Below are 18,691 nucleotides of genomic sequence, written 5' to 3' on the forward strand. Positions count from 1 at the left end.
ATTTTATTCACGTATATCCCATTTCTCTGAGAAACTAAGACAGTTCCTAAAGACATACACTTCAGTATTCTATATGACCAGGAAACAAACCTAAATTAGAATAAACCATGGAGAATGGATGCAGTACTTTAAGTTGGGCTCCACAGGTTGTGCACAGGTCCACAGGAGATGATATGCAGCCGCGGTTCTCAAGTGTGTGTGTGTGTGTGTGTGTGTGTGTGTGAGAGAGAGAGAGAGAGAGAGAGGCGGGGTGTAGGGGGAAGAAGTGAGGGTATGGGAGTGTGTGCAGACATGAGGGAAAGGAAGGGGAGAAGAGAGGTGGAGATAACGAGTGTGTCATACTGCACCTGGAACTTGGCTAGTACAAAAGGGATGACTCAAAGATTACACTGTTTATTTCTTTTCAAAATGGACAGGGGAAGGAAGGTCAGGAGGGCACCTGAATTTCAGCTGCAGAGCATATAAGAACAAGCCACATGGGGATTCAGTGGTGGCATGGGGGTTGGGAAGGGGTGACTACCAAGGCCTCTGAGGGCAAACTGCACTCACAGTCGGTCCCTGCTCTGAGGGTTTCTGCGCTTTTTATCTTATCCTGCATACTTGGAACAAGGGCTTCCTGGGGATCGTTTTAACTAATGTATTAAAGAGCTATCATGGAAAGGAGCACTTCTAGGGTCCCAAGAGATCATGTACAGCAACTGTGGCCTGAGTGGAGTACATCAGGCCCACTTAGCTGCAGGGGACAGTGATGTTCTTGCAACTTTAGGACCCACCAAGCCTGCAGGCTTCCCATCCTCCTCACTCACACTTCAACATGCATGCCTCTCAGATTGCTGAGGCTCACAACCTCCTGGGCTTCCTCTCTGACTCAGTTTCTCTCCAGACATCTGCAAACTACTGGGCCTGATCACAGCCCAGCTCTCCAGGTGCCTCTCCTGCTGTGAGCCGTCAGAGCAGCTGCCCCTGCTCCATGCTGCACACTCGGGGCAGCTGAGCAGCCAGGGTCTCTCTCAACACCTCATGGTGTGGCCTGGGGCAGCCACGTGCCAATCCGTCCACCACCCGGCCAGTCTGCCACCATCAAGGAAAACTCTGCCACCATCCATAGAATCTCAGGGCACCAAAATGGTCTCAGGGCACCACGTGACCATGACATGGTGCTGCCTCCTGGGGCTCGGACTGGGGCTCTGGAGATGCCCGGGCCCCTGCACGCCCACTCGGCATCCACTGCTTCACTTCCCTCCCTCTCCTGCAGGCATCCAGGCCTGCCCTGGCCACCACACCCATGCTACCCCGTGAATCTCTTGCTGCCCTGCTCTCTTTTTTTTCTTTTTTCTTTTATTATTATTATACTTTAAGTTTTAGGGTACATGTGCACAATGTGCAGGTTAGTTACATATGTATACATGTGACATGCTGGTGTGCTGCACCCATTAACTCGTCATTTAGCATTAGGTATATCTCCTAATGCTATCCCTCCCCGCTCCTCCCACCCCACAACAGTCCCCAGAGTGTGATGTTCCCCTTCCTGTGTCCATGTGTTCTCAGTGTTCAATTCCCACCTATGAGTGAGAACATGCGGTGTTTGTTTTTTCGTCCTTGCGATAGTTTACTGAGAATGATGATTTCCAATTTCATCCATGTCCCTACAAAGGACATGAACTCATCACTTTTTATGGCTGCATAGTATTCCATGGTGTATGTGTGCCACATTTTCTTAATCCAGTCTATCATTGTTGGACATCTGGGTTGGCTCCAAGTCTTTGCTATTGTGAATAGTGCTGCAATAAACATACGTGTGCATGTGTCTTTATAGCAGCATGATTTATAGTCCTTTGGGTATATACCCAGTAATGGGATGGCTGGGTCTGCCCTGCTCTTTTGTTGCATCTGCCTGGTGAGGTGTCAAGCTCTGCCAAATCCAGTCAGCCCACTTGCTCTGAAGGCCACTTCCCAGTTCCTATAGTTAGCGACACACTAGATGATAGTCCAGCCTGGGCACCTGAGACAGGCCCGATGAACCATGTTGTCCCTCCTCCTATCCAAGTAGTGGCCACCATTCAAGTTAGCAGCCAGAATGTTCCTTTACCCAGAGAGATTTTTCCCACCAAGACCATGTTCTAGGTGCTGGGTTGCACTTGTGAAGGCAACAGCCCCATCTCTGCCCTTGTGCATCCAGAGCAAGTGGGGGTGCGGACTATAAACAAGTCAATGAAAACAGAATCAAGATCATGCGGCGTAGGCCCAGTGTCGTGGTGGAGGGGACCTACTGCCATGCATTGCAGACGTTGCAGCACATCAGCTTGCGTTTGTCATCTTCCCCCTGCAGTCAAAGTCCGGTGAGGGCAGGGACTAAGGTCTGACTTATTCCTCACAGTAGCCAAGTCCTATCACAATGCCTGCTGCATGTCTGGTTGAAAACATGCCTATTTTGTTGAATGAATGACTATTTTTGTAACTTTTTTTTCTAAAGTCAGAAGGTAGAAACTGTAGTTAAAATGGCATTGGTGACTTACTGGTTGGACGACTCCGTCCACAAATCTGAAATACTACCTTTTATTTTTAACATTAATCGAGCTATTTGGAGAGCAGCCACTTATGTGTCTTAAAGGTCACCTTGAACTTGTTCTTGGCTTTGTAAGATTTACAAGGACTCTTAGCCAAAACAATACACTTAACACAAAGAAAACAATACTTCCATCTTTAAAATTTTGCCTGGCATGGACTTTTTAGAGCATTTCCATTCTAAGATCATTTATAAGATGAAATGAAGGCCACATCCCATTACATTTTAGCAGAGCGATGTGTGTGGGAGAATTGGCTGTGCACAATGGCAATAAACCACATTGTGTGAACCAAGTGGATGAGGGTCAGAGATGAGTTGATCACAGCCTCCTCCAGACCAAGAGGAGCCCAGCAATGTGACTGCACGGCGTTAGGTTTTGTACAGATTGCAAAAGATATTTTAGTCACAGCCAGGGAAGCTCACTCTGTTCTACTTTATCTTCCCCTCCCAAATTTGACAAGGATTCTAAAAATGTACATGATATTATTAATAATGAAGTGTGAACCTAGAGGAAGGAATGAATAGTCTTTTTCTATATATAGACAAATATATTATTAAATATTGTTGAACTAAGATGCAGTTAAACACAGTGAAGTCAAGGACATGGAGGAAATAAAAGGTGTTATAGAGACGTGTCAGGCAGTTAATTAAAATATTACATTATCTTTTCTAAAGTTTGTATGCTTGTAGTATTGACCAGCCTTTAAAAAATTCTAATTTATTGAATTTTTTTCCTTAGTCCAAAAAATACATTCTATTGTATGCCTAATTTTATATTTTTAAAAAAATAAGAGAGTCTTCAAATTGTATATGCTTCAGACCCCTCAATCCTGGATCCTCCCTTTTGGGGAAGGGATATATAATTTTTATAAAGTAAGCTTTGTTTCCTTTTCCTAACAAATTCATTTTTCACAGACAGCTGTGACTAGCTTCTCAAAATAGCAAACTGTGCTGTTATACAAGGTCTCTGGGGGCAGGGGATCTCCTTCCCCACTCAGCTCCTCTCCCTTGCCTTGGTCCCTGACGTCATCCTGACCCCCGACGTCCCCAGCACTTGGTCCCCGACGTCCCCAGCACTCTGACCCTCACCCACCAAACGTGGGCTGGAGGACTCCCCCTCCAGTGCTCGCTTCTGGCCAGCTAGACCCCAGACAAGGGCAGGGCTGCTATATCAAAGGCCAGGTGATGAACATCACCTCCAGAAATGCCACAGGCGGCTGTGAGGGACAACCACTGACCCACACTGCCCAGCCCCTCCACAAAGAGCCTCTGTTTATATTCGTTATTCTTCAAGCACATGTGCAAAGGCCCTGTAACTACCTTCTCAAAGTCACTCCTGAATGGTGTGGGTAAGCTGTGTGGACAGGACACAAGAGAGGGGAAAGCTGATGGACGCCTCTGTGTGTTCTGAGATTTCACATGGACATGCCCTGGTGCTGCACCTTGCATGGGGAATAGGGAGGGGCCCGTGGTTGTGGAGTCTCTGGAGATGGATTTGGTTGCTGGCTGCTGTTTCTGCTTAGCCCCAGACAACATCAGGGACCTGGTTTTGCCTTCCTGCCTTGGACAAGCTCCTCCACACCCGAGTTCTTGTTTGAAAAACAAGAAGTTTAGCCCCCTTAAGTGGTAAATGCCCTCTAGCTCAGGTGTACTCTCACTGTAAGTGGATTTCACATATAGTTCTGAGGAGAGAAAACTGGGATCCGAGTTGGACAGCATCTCCCAGACGTAATCTGCTTCCATCATCTGCATTTTGAACTGCATTACCTAGGATTTATAATCAGATTTAGATCTCCAAAATATGCTGCCTTACCCTCAGTGTTTTCAAGGTCTGTTTGAGCAAAGGCATTTTGTGATGGCTATGGAGGTGCATGCATTTCAGGAATTCTTTTTTTTTTTTTCACCTTTTAGTCCAATTCTTACCAATGCCACTTTCCACGTAAAGCGATTCTCAGACTGAAATGCTGGCATCTGAATGGTGGAGACAGCATATTGGTACACACGATGAAAGTGTGAAGAGTAATCGCTGGGATTTTGTTTACCTGTATTATCCACCAAACTAGTAAAATCCTCTTGATTAGTTTATGGCTTGCAATGCAAAAATAAACTTCCAAGCCCCTCTGTGAAATAATAATAATAATATATATATTTTTTGAGATGGAGTCTTGCTCTGTTGCCCAGGCTGGAGTGCAGTGGCACGATCTTGGCTCACTGCAACCTCCGCCTCCTGGGTTCAACAGATTCTCCTGCCTCAGCCTCCCAAGTAGCTGGGACTACAGGCACACACCACTATGCTCAGCTAATTTTTATACTGTTAGTAGAGATGGGGTTTCACCATGTTGGCCAGGATGGTCTCGATCTCTAGACCTTGTGATTGCCTGCCTCAGCCTCCCAAAGTGCTGGGATTACAGGCATGAGCCACCATGCCTGGCCGAAATAATTATTCTTTATTTAAGTCTGTCACTTCATAAAAGCAAAAGCCTAGTGTGAATCCTTTTATGGCCAGTGACTCTCACTGTATCTATTCATAGCCACAGAGTGGAAATAAACACACCTACTGCAGACTGAAGAAGAGAAGGGAAGGATAAGGGGGACCTGCCTGGTTTTCTCACCTGCAGAAGAATGACTCACCTGCAGAGGTCATGGTACACCTGTGATGCAGGGACGGAAAGAGTTTGCATGGAGGACCTGACCTTCAGTGTATGTTACTGATGTATCCAAGTGTAGTCCAGGCCACTGCAGGAGGGGGGTGAAGCTGCTTCATTCGGTGCCAAGCACCGTGCAGCAGGCCTTTGGTTTATGATACTCTATAACCCTCAATGACTCTAAGAGTCAGAGATGACATTAAAGCCATTTTACAGACAAAGAAATGAAGGAAACAGACCACTGAGTAACTTGCTCAAGGTCCCATAGCTGGTGATAAGGTGGAGCCAGCATTTGAGGCCAGACAACCTGAATGGTATGTTGTTAACAGGCCACACTGCCTCCTACCCACAGAAAGTGAATCTTACAAACCATAGAGTGTGCAGTGTCATGTTTTTATATTTCTATATCTATTGCTGTGTCCCTGCATCTGTCCATCAGTAATGATTTAAGAGGAGGTAGAAAGAGGTGCAAGAATCCCCAATCCCTCCCCAACACAGACAGGTGTGGAGCTGCCCCCATACAGAACTACAGTGGTATTACTACATGTCAGGAAGTGGAAAGCAAAAGCGAGCTGGGAGATGGAGAATGGATCCAAACAATTCATTGATTTAGGTGACAAGCATTCATTGAAAACCCCCTAAGGGCCAGCCCACAGGCCTGTACAGGACCCAGGTAAAAGCACGGTGGGTGGGGTGGACAGGAGATCAGAGCGGAGACAAACTGACTGATGCTCAGGCATGAGAAAGTGAAGGCCCTGAAATCACAATAAAAAAATCAACACATTTGGTTTGCAAGTATATGAACAGGCACAACTCCCCACAGCAAACCGATGATGCGGCAGCCAGGCAGAGCCCACCGAATGTCAGCTGGCCCTGGCCGTTTGCTTCCTAAAGACAGCCCCCCCAACTCGCCCAAAGCAGGGTCCTCCCAGTGCCGTGAGTGCTCTGCAACCTGGCCCTCAACTCCACCCTTCTCCACTCACTCTGTGCCAGTGACACTGGCCTCTGTGGGTGCCCTGCTCCCCAGGCACGCTCCTGCCACAGGGCATTCGAATTTGCCATTCCCTGGGCGGGGATGGTTCCTCGCTGCCTTCAGGCCTCTTCTCAATGGCCTCCCTCACGGCAAGGTCCATCCTCCCCACACAGCAGAAACAAGCCCCAGCATCCAGACCCCAGTGTGCTCTATGCCCTTACTTAAATGCAGTTCTTTCCTATTGTTCAGTGTCCTTTCTCCCACTGAAATGCAGGGTCCATGAGGGCAGGTGCTTGCTGATTGACTTCTCCCTTCCCAAAGTCCAGAATGGTGCCTGGCACTTAGTGCTTCATGCAACTACAGACTCCAGTAATGTTGGTCCATGGATGGATTAGCTGACATGATGATTGGAAAGTAGACATGAGCACATTCGTTAGGAGAATCTGAATGAAGGCCCGAGAAGAACAGTGGGAAAAAAACAGCAGCTGGCTCAGTGAGGACATCCAGCAGTGACTGGAATCTAGTTCTGACTCCAAAGACCTTGTGCTGTGGCTATTCGTTGCAAATAACGTACATTTTATAAAACTATCTGCAAGTAGGGCAGATTTGGATGATTCAAAACCAGGTCTGGGACTTCCTGCAACGTTGGCCTGACCCAACAGGGGAATATAGGACAGACTCCCACAGTGAATCAGGAGCTGACGCACTCACACCGAGAGGGCAGCCACAGGATCTGGTGATGGTTACAAGAGTTCCCTGGAGCCTTTTAGCTCTATTTCCCATGAAAGAAACACACAAAGAAACACTTCTAAAGATGAAAGAATCTGGACCAACGTCTAGGCAACCTGGACTTGGGAGACGTTGTATTCAGAGATGCAGACCCTGCCCCGTGCTGGAAGCATGGTAGACTTGGACTGTATCCAGTACGCTGGCAAACTCTCCCTGCTCTCCACAAGCATACACAACCATATTCAAACACTCACAGTATAACACGCCCACTACACTGCAACAAGGAAGGTTTACACACCCAGCAACAGCCAAGAACCCCAGCCAGGTTCTGTAGGAGATGAAAGGTTGTCAAGAGGTGAAATTGCCAGGTGGCAAACCCCTCCAAGGTGTTTCCTCACACTTTCTCTGTTACAAACACCATAAGATAACCTGACAAGGAGACTTTCCTGGTGCTCATGATGGAGAAAGAGCACTGAAGAGAGAAGAAAAGCTACATCAGTGATGACCACATGTGCTGTGCGGTGTACGTGGTGTGTATTTTCACTGAATCCTCAAGACAGTCACAGACCCAGAGGAGCAGAGCCTGGGGAAAGTTTCCCTTAGTCTAAGGTTCTACAACCGTCATGGGAACATGGGTTCTGAAGCTGGGTCTTGCTGCCCAGGCTTAGCTCTGCTCTTCCCTCTCACTAATACCCTGCCTGATGCCAGGCCTGGGCATGGGGTGCTATGCACCATCAGTCCACAGGTGAGCCCTGCAGGTGTGGAGGGAGCACCGGAAGGTGTGGGACTGAGCTGTGGACAACACAAGGGAGAAAGCCTTGGAAGCTCTTATCTGGGAGGTTGGCAATTATGGGGTGATAACTGGGCAACTGCAATATAAAGTGGAATAAGAACCCAGGAGAAGAGGACAACTAAGGAGAGGGTGCTCGATGAAAACACAGAAGCCCAGGCCCCTCTCTCACAGGCCCATGCCTGGTTAGCTCTGACGCCAGCTGAATAGGAAGCACGGCAAATTTGAGACTCTCTTGTATAAACCATAAGCCTCAGTGTCAGGGACATGTGCTGTGAGGACACAGGAGATGTCAGTCTGTACAGGGCAGATAGGGAACAAGGCATGTTCATCAAACAAGAGCTGCACCTCCCAGCCTTCTGCATGGGGTTTATACACATCTCCCAGAAAGGAAGGAGAGAGCAAAAGTCATGGCCATGAAGGATGCAACTGCTGTTTTCGGGAATAGACAACTCTGAATAAAGAAACGGCTTCGTGGCCAAAGAGGCTATGAGCAGGCTTCTTAACCAGCAGAAGTTGGCCAGCCTCATAGTGTGGATTATGCTATTTTGGGTTGACTTCACATGCCAAGATGCTATGTGCATGGTCCCATGACATTCATGTTGGAAATTATTGCTGAGATGGTAAGAAGCCAAACCTCAGCAAAAATAGCCATAGGTGCCTCCACTGAGGGGCAATGTCTTCCCTCCCCACAGCATTCTGCTGCTGGCTGGGGCTGCATCCCACTAAAGACCATCACTCTCGGCACTGCCGCATGGCAACCTAGGCCACTCTTCCTTCTTCTTTTTTTTTTTTTTTTAAGAGTATTGTGGTCAATTTCTTTTCTTTTCTTTCTTTCTTTTTTTGAGACAGGGCCTCACTATGTTGCCCAGGCTGGTCTCAAACTAGCCTCAAACCATAGTGAGATCATAGTGAGGATGAAGTGATCCTCCTGCCAGGAGTAGCTGGGACTACAGGTGCGTGCCACTGCACTCAGCTAAGATCATTTTTAAAATAAAAGGTATGACAGTGAGGTCTGAGGAAATTCCTTTGAATAGATGGACATGCAGAGAAAACGCTTCTAAATCTAGGAAAAGTTTACGAAGTCGGCTGGGGATTCACCAATTGCCAAACCATGAGGCTGCATCGCTGTTTCTGGTTATGTTTCCAAGGTAAGCAACTCTGTAGGGACACTGAGAGGTGACCAGGGGATCATTTCCCCCAGGGACAACTGCCCCACTGAGCCACCTTGACCAGACCCCCTCGAGGGAACAAGGTTGACACCTCCCAAAGACAGTTCTTTACCTTCTCTGGACAACTGACTGACCACATTGGCCTGTATCTCAGAACCTTCTACAGTTTAGATTTACACTGAACCACTGAGGATAGCAAACAGAACCCAGGATTCAGACAGACCCTCTAATGACTGTGGGCCTAAGGCTGAAGCCTTCAAACCTGCACTCACCACTCATGGATGCTACTCCCAGGAACTTTTCCTTAACATCTTTCCTGTTGGCATCTTGTTTCATGTAAAATAGAAGTAAAGTCTGAGATCAAGGGGGTAGTTTGAGAAAAAAAACTGCAGTATTTTAATTTTAGTTGGATAACCACAGAATGTGCTATGCAACCTATAATTTGCCATTAAAAGGAGAATATGGGGCTGAATCACATTTTCTTTAAATATTACATCCCTCGGTGCCCAAAAAGAGTGTTCATTTTAGAGTTAGACTGGGCAAAATAAACACTGGGTCACAAGTGATAGCTTTGGTTAGAAATGTCTTTAGAACAGGCCAGCATGCATGTTGTCAAATGACAATGCATGGCCTCTTCCCAGGGTCATGTGAGGCCAGTCACAAGGAAGCTGAATTATTCCCAATTGTCCACACAGGCCTGGTGGCAGGAGGTGAGGGGGAAGGCACGATACTCACAGGAACTTTCCATTTGTCTTTGATCCTATCAGGACAATTTGCTCAGATTCTTCCCGAGAGATTTTTCCATGGAACCAAGGCATTTTTTCATGGGCTGTGGTAGCGATCAGCTTCTCCAGCTGAGGCTTCTGACTGATGATGGCCTGCTCCAGAGCCTGACCCTGCCACATGGAGAGCAAAGCAGAGTAAACCATACCGAGGAAAAATGAAAATGATGCAGAAGGCATTTCCAATCTATCTCGAGTCCTGGCATGGTAAAACAGGATCAAACCTTATTCACTCATTCATTCAGTAAATAAAACCAGAAAGACCTTTACACATTACTTAAGTACTTTCAAGTGTATAAATAAAAAGAATATGGCCGGGCACGGTGGCTCACACTTATAATCCCAGTATTTTGGGAGGCCAAGGAGGATGGTTCACTTGAGGTCAGGAGTTTGAGACCAGCCTGGCCAGCATGGGGAAACCCCATCTCTACTAAAAATACAAAAATTAGCCAGGTGTGGTGGCACATGCCTGTAATCCCAGCTACTTGGGAGGCTGAGGCAGGAGAATCGCTTGAACCTTGGAGCCAGAGGTTGCATTGAGCTGAGATCATGCCACTGCACTCCAGCCTGGGTGACAGAGCAAGACTCTGTCTCAAAAAATAAAAAATAAAAAAATAAACACACATATCCTTTGCTGTGGCAATCCCAACCCTTTCAAAGTTTATCCTGCAGACGTTGCATACAATTGTAGTATACGATAGGTCTAGAGCAATGTTGTTAGCAGCGTTTATTCATAAACAGCAAATGTGTCCATCAATAGGTACTAGTTAAATAAATTATGGTGCATAGCAGGTGATACCAGATAGCCAAAGAACGGGTGATGCAACTATATGAGTGTTGACACAGAAAGTTCTGCAAGAGACATTAGGAAGCCATAAAATCAAGTGCCTATCAGTGTGTATGGTAGGACCTTGTCAGATAAACAGAAACCAATGAACACCTATCAATGCCTCTCTGAAAAGGCCCTCCATGCACTGGGTAATGGTGGTTCCCTGCGGTGGAGAAACCCACACTGCTGGCACAAAGGGACCCACCCTCTCAGCTGTGGCTGTGAAAGAGGAAAGGCTCTTATCAGAGAGAGGCATTTTTTGGCCAAAATTGATGCTTAAGGAGATGGTTGTGTTATTTGGGCACACAGGGCACATAGGCACACGTGTTGCATGTAGCCAGGAAGTGTGTGTGGGGTCACAGGGCCCCCTGGGCCCAGGGAGCAGGACCGGCTGTGGCCCACCTGCAGGTTCCATGTCTGCTTCACATATTCCCTGATGAGGTTTTCCTTCAAATCCTCAAAGGGCCCAGTCTTGGGCTGCACCCCTTGGGGCCGGTTGAAGGGCTTCTTGAGGAGGCAGACCAGGCCATCAGACTCCTGGGAGTGGTAGTGGCAGAGGTCGGCAGGGCTGGCATGGGTCCTGCCACCAGCGATGGCGTAGGTGCCATTCAGCTCCCGCTCGATGGTGTAGTGGTGTGCCTTCTTCCCGTGGGCCACGGACAGGGCGAAGCCGCCCAGGTAGTTGCGGCTCTGGCGCAGCAAATAAAGCCCATCACTCATGCCCCCCTGGACCAGGTAATCTTCTGCCTCCTCCCGGGTGATGTTGCCGAAAAAGAAGGGCAGGTGGTTGGCGCTGTCAGCCATGCCGCTGCTGGCCATGCTTCAGGGGCCGGAGGGCACACACCTGCGCAGGTGTCCACCTGGGCAAGACAGAGACAGAGAACTTTGGTGAGGACCCCACATGGCAGGGAACGTTTGCTAAAACCACTCAAACACTTTCAAAGTGGAGACAAACCCTCCCATCTCTGAACAAAGGCACTTCCCTCTTTGGCCCTCCCAACACACAGTTGTCTTTCTGTTCACATCATCATTACAGTTTTCAGCATGCCTTCTAACTAAGCTAAAATCAGAGCATTTGATGGAAGTGACCAAATTAAATAATTCTTTTTTGGGGGGAGTGGGGAAAGGCAAAGAATTCTAAAAATAAACATACCGCAAAGAGAAGCAAACAGAAGGGCTATTGCAAAACAGGACTCTTGGGCTGACCCTCAGGGTCCCAGCAGCATACAGGAGGCAGAATCTACATGAGAACAAACCAACTGCTCCTCCTGAGTCCAGACAATGTTAGAGAAGCCTTGCTCCTCATCACAGTGATATTACCAAGGAGGACGCTACCACCACCTCACCCACCTGAGCTGCAAGACGCTGCCTCGAGCAGTCAGTCACACGCTGGTGCTGAGCCCCAGAGGTGAAGTGAGGCCACGTTGAGGGCCCACACGGAACTGTGACTTGTGGTCACCATAAGGCCTTCCCACCTCCAGCCCGGGGCTATGACAGCAACAAGCCATTGCCTGAGACATGAAGAGTGACACCCTCCCGGCTCCCGAGGCCTGGGGCCCATAGGCTGTCTTCTCCCCGCTTCTCCAGACCACTTCCTGGGCAACGCCACTTCCCATCTGCAGGGCCCGTGTTAAAGAGATAGTGCCGGTTCCCAGCCCACGAGGACATCTGACACAGGAGAGACACTGCTTGCAGTAAATAAATACATTTCAGAAGCAAAAAGAAAGGTGGCCAATGCATATTTAACATGGAGAGTATTCCCTCTCAATCATGGTTGTAAACTAGAAGGATACATATTGCCAGCCCCAAAAGTATCCAAGGAGGCACATTTTAACCAAAAGGGGCTGGTCGTGAATGGAAAATTATCTAGATGACTCCATCCATTTATCCAGGGAGCAAAGCCCATGTCCCTCATGGTACACACACACACACACACACACACTCTCCATACCACATGCACACTACATGCATGCCACACACACTATGAACACATGCCACACCTGCACTACACACACACCATGTACTACATGCACACTATGCACATCACACACACCAAACACACAAACTACATACACACCACACACACGAAACACACTACACACATCACATGCTACACTACATACATGCTACACACACAAAACAGACATGAAACACACCACTGCATGCACACAACACACATCACACACACTACCCCACACACATACACACAAACTACATACACACCACACACATGAAACACACCACACACACCACATTCTACGTTACATACACACAAAACACACATGAAACACACCACATGACTACATGCGCACTACACACATCACATACGGTACACCACACACCACACACATCACATACACTACACCACACACACGCACTCCATACCACATGGACACTACATGCATGCCACACACACTACGAACACATGCCACACCTGCACTACACACACACCATGCACTACACGCACACTACGCACATCACACACACACCACACACACAAACTACATACACACCACACACACAACACACTACAAACAACACACACTGCACACACAACACAAATTACATACATACCACATACAACACACTACACACACTACACACTCTACACACACCATGTACTACATGGACACTATACACATCACACACACCAACTACATGTACACCACACACACAACACACTACACATATCACACACTGCACACACAACACACAAAAACTACATACACTCCACATACAACACACTACACACACCACACACACTACACACACCATGTAGCACACGGACACTACACACATCACACACACCACAAACTACATACACACTACACACACAACACACTACACACATAACACACTGCACACACAACACACACAAACTACACACACACCACATACACTACACACATAACACACTACACACACCATGTACTACACACATCACATACACTACACACACAAAATACATACACACCACACACAGTACACACTACACACATCACACATACTACACACATATCACACACAAACTACATACACACCACACACACCATACTATACACAACAATGCTACACTACATACACACTACACACACAAAACACACACGAAACACACCACACAACTACATGCACACTACACACATCACACACACTACACCACACACATACACCTCCGCATACTACATGCACACTACATGCATGCCACACATATGGACACATACCACACATGCACTACACGCACACCACACACACACAAACTACATACACACTACACACACAACACACTACACACAACACACACACACTGCACACATACCACAAACTACATACACACTACACACAGAACACATTACACACATCTTACACACACTGCCCACATGTCATACACAAACTACATACACACTGCACACATACTACACACAGTATACACAAACTACATACACAGTACACACACAACACACTACATGCAGCACACAAACTACATACACATTACACACATAACACAGTACATACCCACACACACTGCAAACACACCACACACACAAACTACATACACACGACACACAACACACTACATGCAACACACATACTACATACACACTACACGTAACACACACACAAACCACACCACATCACTACATGCACACTACACACATCACACACACTGCACACACACCACACACAAACTACATACATGCCACACACACACCATAGTACACACAACTCACACGACACTACATACACACTACACACACAAAACACACACATGAAGCACACCACACCACAGATCCTGCAGAACGATGATGTGAAGCCGCTTCTTCTCAACATGCACTATCCTACAATGGGCTATAAAATGTAAGAGCGTCAGCCTGACACAGGCGACAGAGTTTTCCCCAGACGGTGTCTATCCTCAAGTCAGTACTCCTGGGCGAGCCCCTAATGAGGCATGGGTTTTATTATAATTTGAGGGTATTAATCATCATTTCCTGGCTTGCCTCTCACAGCAGTTGACTATCAATGAATTTTCTTTGTCCAACAAGTTTCTAAATATTCATCTCTTAGCAAGGTGTTTTTGTTTTTGTTTTTTAAAGTATATCTACATTTACTTTTGAGTCTAAGAATGCTGTTAACAGAAAGACATCTCTGGAAACACAGTGTGCTGATGAGTCTCTTGGAAGAAATACTTCTCTTTGGACTGCTTTCCCCTTTCTACAGTTTTTTTTTTTTTTTTTAGTAGAGACGGGCTTTCACCACATTAGCCAGGATGGTCGCGATCTCCTGACCTCGTGATCTGCCCGCCTTGGCCGGGCGTGGTGGCTCACGCCTGCAATCTACAATGCTTTTGTTGCAGGCCAGCCACTGCCCCCAGCCTGCCTTTCCCCCACTCCACCCTTTTCCTGCAGTGGGTCTTCTCGGGCCTCCAACCTCATTTCCATTGTTTCCCCTGCAGCCCAGCACGTCTCATACTTCCATGTGGCCTGGGGGCTCTGACACACCCAGGGCCTGAGAGGCTGCTGCTCCTGCAATCCTGGTGATGCGGATGCTGGGTTCTGATGCCACCTGAGACCAGGTTCTCCATCTTCTCTGCCTTCCCTGCCCAGGCGGTGCCCCAGCCAGGAACCCAGGAGTCCTCCGCAGGCCTTGCATTCTCTAAGGTTCGTTTTCCAAGCGCCCTTGGTGCATGTTCCTTACTGCCCATATCCATGACCCCTGCTTGGCGTAACCCTGTCCTTTCCACTGCTGCCCTTCACTCCTCACCTTCTGCCCTCCTGCTTCCTGACGCCTCCCTCTCCAGCTGCCCGGTCCTCCCTCAAAGCACACATCAGCCCTCCCTGCCTATTCCAACATGCCCAGTCCACAGACCACACTGGACTGCACCGGGATGCTGTGGCTTTCCCTTCTTGTTGTCACCACGTGTGCTTTCTGCTGAGGCGTGCAGCTCTTCCTCCTAGCCATCTCAGTCATCCTTGCAGACCCAGCTCAAATACCCCTGTCGCTGTGTACCTGGCCCCGATGCTTGCGTCCCCTCTGCAGGGCCCAGGTTACTTTTTATGTAGTTGCAGAACAGCAGACTGCACCATCAGCTCAAACTGAGACAGTAACTTTGTAGGAACAAAATTTTAAATAAAATGAGAGCAAATACTTTTTAATTCATATAAATCTTAACATAGCTACTATTTTAAAAATTCATTGGCTTGTCACTAATCATTACATCGGTGCTGGCACTTGGGCATGAATCCCATATTGAAGTGAATGGAAAGGAAGTGAGACAGGCTGTGGTCAGGTCTTGGGGAGCATCTGCAGACCCGGAGCAACCTCCAGGCACACGCCAGGGACACTCTGTGTGGCTTTGATGGTGCATTGCAGATATGTTCCCAAGCAGGTGGCAGAAGAATGTGCTGCACTCAGTGTCAGCACCGATGTGGCTGATGGCCCTTTTCTGGCCATGTGACTTCCTGTGCTGGAGTTGACCTGGGTGTGTTGGTGGTGATGGTTTGGGCAGAATCACTGGTTCACTGTAAGGACAGCTTATGGCCCATTTTTGGGCTACTTAATTGGGGGAATAAACAATGTCCATGGTGTTCCTGTGCATACCTTCTCAGGACTGGCACCCACCGGCACCCACCCGGGGCCTTGTCCTGGTCTCCAACCTCCTCTTTCTCAGGCCACCTTGGCAGGAAATGGCCATCTCCATTCCAGACACTGCCCACGGTGGCCCAGGCTGCTGTTCTCAGCTCCACTTTTCAGATATCAGCTCGCAGTCTGTATGGCAAATCCAGAGAGTCTCCCTTTTCACCCAGTGTAGTCTTGGCCACGGCTGTGGCATCTCTGCCACCCCCACCAACTGAGACAGGGACGGAGCCCGCGACTTTCCCCTGCAGGCATTCCTCCTACACACACAGACTCAGTCCTTCCCGCCTGATGCTTTTGCCAACTCACAACGCTTAACTCTGACTACAGGCACAGCCCATGGCTCAAATTCTCTTTAGCATTCCCAGGGATCATTTTCTCCTAAATAGTGTTTAGAACTTGCTCCCTATTTTTTCTTAATTCAACATTCCCAGTTATTTTTTTCCATGTGTGACACTACTTCATTCCAAAGCACAAAACTGAGAAACAAACCAGGCAACTTAGCTCCTCCTTAACTCCACCTGTACCCCTCAGCCTGCTGGGTCTGGCACCTCAGTGAACACCTGGGGAGGTAGCGGTTCAGCAAGGAGGGTTTTCAGGTGTCTGGTGAGCTCCTGAAAACACTGCAAATCCCTTGCTCTTTTGAGACCTTTTTTTGTGACACAAGTTAAGTGTGCACTTAGTTGTAGAAAAATGTTTTTTGACATGAAATAATCTTTTGTAATGTCCTGGGCCGCATACCTCCCTTCCCTGCCTAATTTTTCTCTGCAGCACATCTCCATAAGGCAGCAGCCCTTTAAATCATGATTCACTGTTGAATTTGAGCATTGTCTCAAATTCACCAGAGGGCCAGCTCTGGGAGGTGAGAATAGGATGACCTTGTTCACTGCCATATCACCATGCCTGGAACAGCTCCTAGTGCAGAATAAGTCATCAAAAATATTTGTTGGTTAATGGGTATTTATTTCTCTCCACTGAGCTCCTGACCTGCATGTCTGCTTATCTGACGTTCCCCCTTGGATGTGTAACAGACAAGTTGACCTCCACATACTCCAGATGAGGCTTTTGACTCCTCCTGCCACTCCCTCAGCAAATCTCTTCCTCCCTCAGGCTCTGCTAATTGAGGAAATGACACTGAGCACCACAGTTGCTGAGGATGAGACCCTGGCTGCTTTCAGGAGTCTTCCCTCTCACCAAGTCAGAAAGGAATGTGCTTTCTACCAGAAGCATTGGCCACTCACACTGATGCAGGGAAGCCATGAGCTTGTGCAGGAGCTGAGCTCCATCTGATGCAGTCACAGGGATGGAGAATCTTGAAGCAGGTTAGATGAGCTGGTCTCCAGGTCCTCTGAGTAGCTTTTTTTAAAAATATATTCCCAAGCCATCATGTCTCCCCATAGCTCCTGAGGCTGCCCTCGTGGAAGCCACCGCCATCTCTCAGGTATTGGAAGTCTCACCTGGTCCTTCCTTTCCTTGCTGACAATTCCCTACCCTGAAGGTGGAGTGAGGCTCACAAAGAACCTCTCCATCCACATCACATTGCAAATCTTCATCGCTCCTCCACAAGGCTCTCCTTGACCAGGCCCGAGACCTGCAACCTCACCTTGCTCACTATCTCCACCACACTGTGCTTCTGCCTCCAGGTTGAGGCCTCTCCTGCCTCCTGCTTGGCTTCCTCCTTCTCAGGCCTTTACTCAGAGAGTTGCATCATGATGATCCAGTCTCAGGTGCTGCTTCGGCCTACCTCGGCCACCCCCGCACATAGTTAACTTCTCAAAAGCATCTATTACCTTTGTAGCATCAACACAAACCTGCCCTTTCCCTAAAATGTGAGCTCCAAAGGTCTGGAGATTTCACTGCCTTGCTCAGGCTTCAGGGTTTAACCAGAGGCTGGCAAAACCCTGCTCGATGGAAGCATGTTGCTCTTTGCTTTTTAGGATTTCCACAGTGAATATACAACTGACCCTTGAACAATGTGGGGATGCTGACCACCCACCCTGTAGTAAAAATTCATGTATAACTTTTGACTCCCCCAAAACTTAACTAATAGTCTACTGTTGACCAGAAGGCTTATCTATAACATAAATAACTGATTAACACATATTTTGCATGTTATATGTATCATATACTATATTCTTATAGTGAGGTAAGCTAGAGAAAAAATGTCATTAAGAAAATCATAAGGAATAGAATATCTGTTTACAATACTGTACTGTATTTATCAATACCATAAATTTACTGTCATCTGTTTACAAGATGACTCATCCATCTGAAATGGCAGGCAACCACGGCTACAGTCCTCCATCTACAATCCTCATCAAGCAATTCAGCTTTTTCTTATAATGTCATGACTTCTTGGGAGCACTTCCAGCCTCACTGTGACCCTTCATATGGGACCCATGGTGTTATTCAGGTTGTACGGTATTGCACTAAACATTATGAAAAATACTTGAGAACTGCAAGATATCACTTATTAAAGATCACTTTTTACTGCAATATGCAATTTACTGGAGAGATGAACTGCTCACACAGAGATGACGAGCATCACACAGTGATTTAGGCAGGTGCTTGCAA

At 47.6% G+C, this 18,691-nt stretch overlaps 1 protein-coding gene across 8 annotated transcripts in view; it reads right to left on the bottom strand.

Annotated features, from left to right (window-relative positions):
• SYK (spleen associated tyrosine kinase) overlaps window positions 1-18,691 on the bottom strand; it is a 95,037-nt gene that overhangs the window by 41,166 nt on the left and 35,180 nt on the right. For 7 of the 8 annotated variants that reach the window (XM_016961119.4, XM_016961124.4, XM_063787680.1 and 4 more), the window contains exons 2-3: window positions 10,889-11,346; window positions 9,611-9,771 (exon numbers count right to left, since the gene is read on the bottom strand). In XM_016961119.4, coding sequence (XP_016816608.1) covers window positions 9,611-9,771; window positions 10,889-11,305 — 578 coding nt within the window. In that variant the 5' untranslated portion in view covers window positions 11,306-11,346. Of the gene's footprint in view, window positions 1-9,610; window positions 9,772-10,888; window positions 11,347-11,836; window positions 12,155-18,691 lie in introns of those variants that run through there. The other variant, XM_063787681.1, reaches the window with a different exon arrangement.

This window comes from Pan troglodytes, chromosome 11 (genome assembly GCF_028858775.2).
Source record: "Pan troglodytes isolate AG18354 chromosome 11, NHGRI_mPanTro3-v2.0_pri, whole genome shotgun sequence".
NCBI classification, from domain to species: Eukaryota; Metazoa; Chordata; class Mammalia; order Primates; family Hominidae; genus Pan; species Pan troglodytes.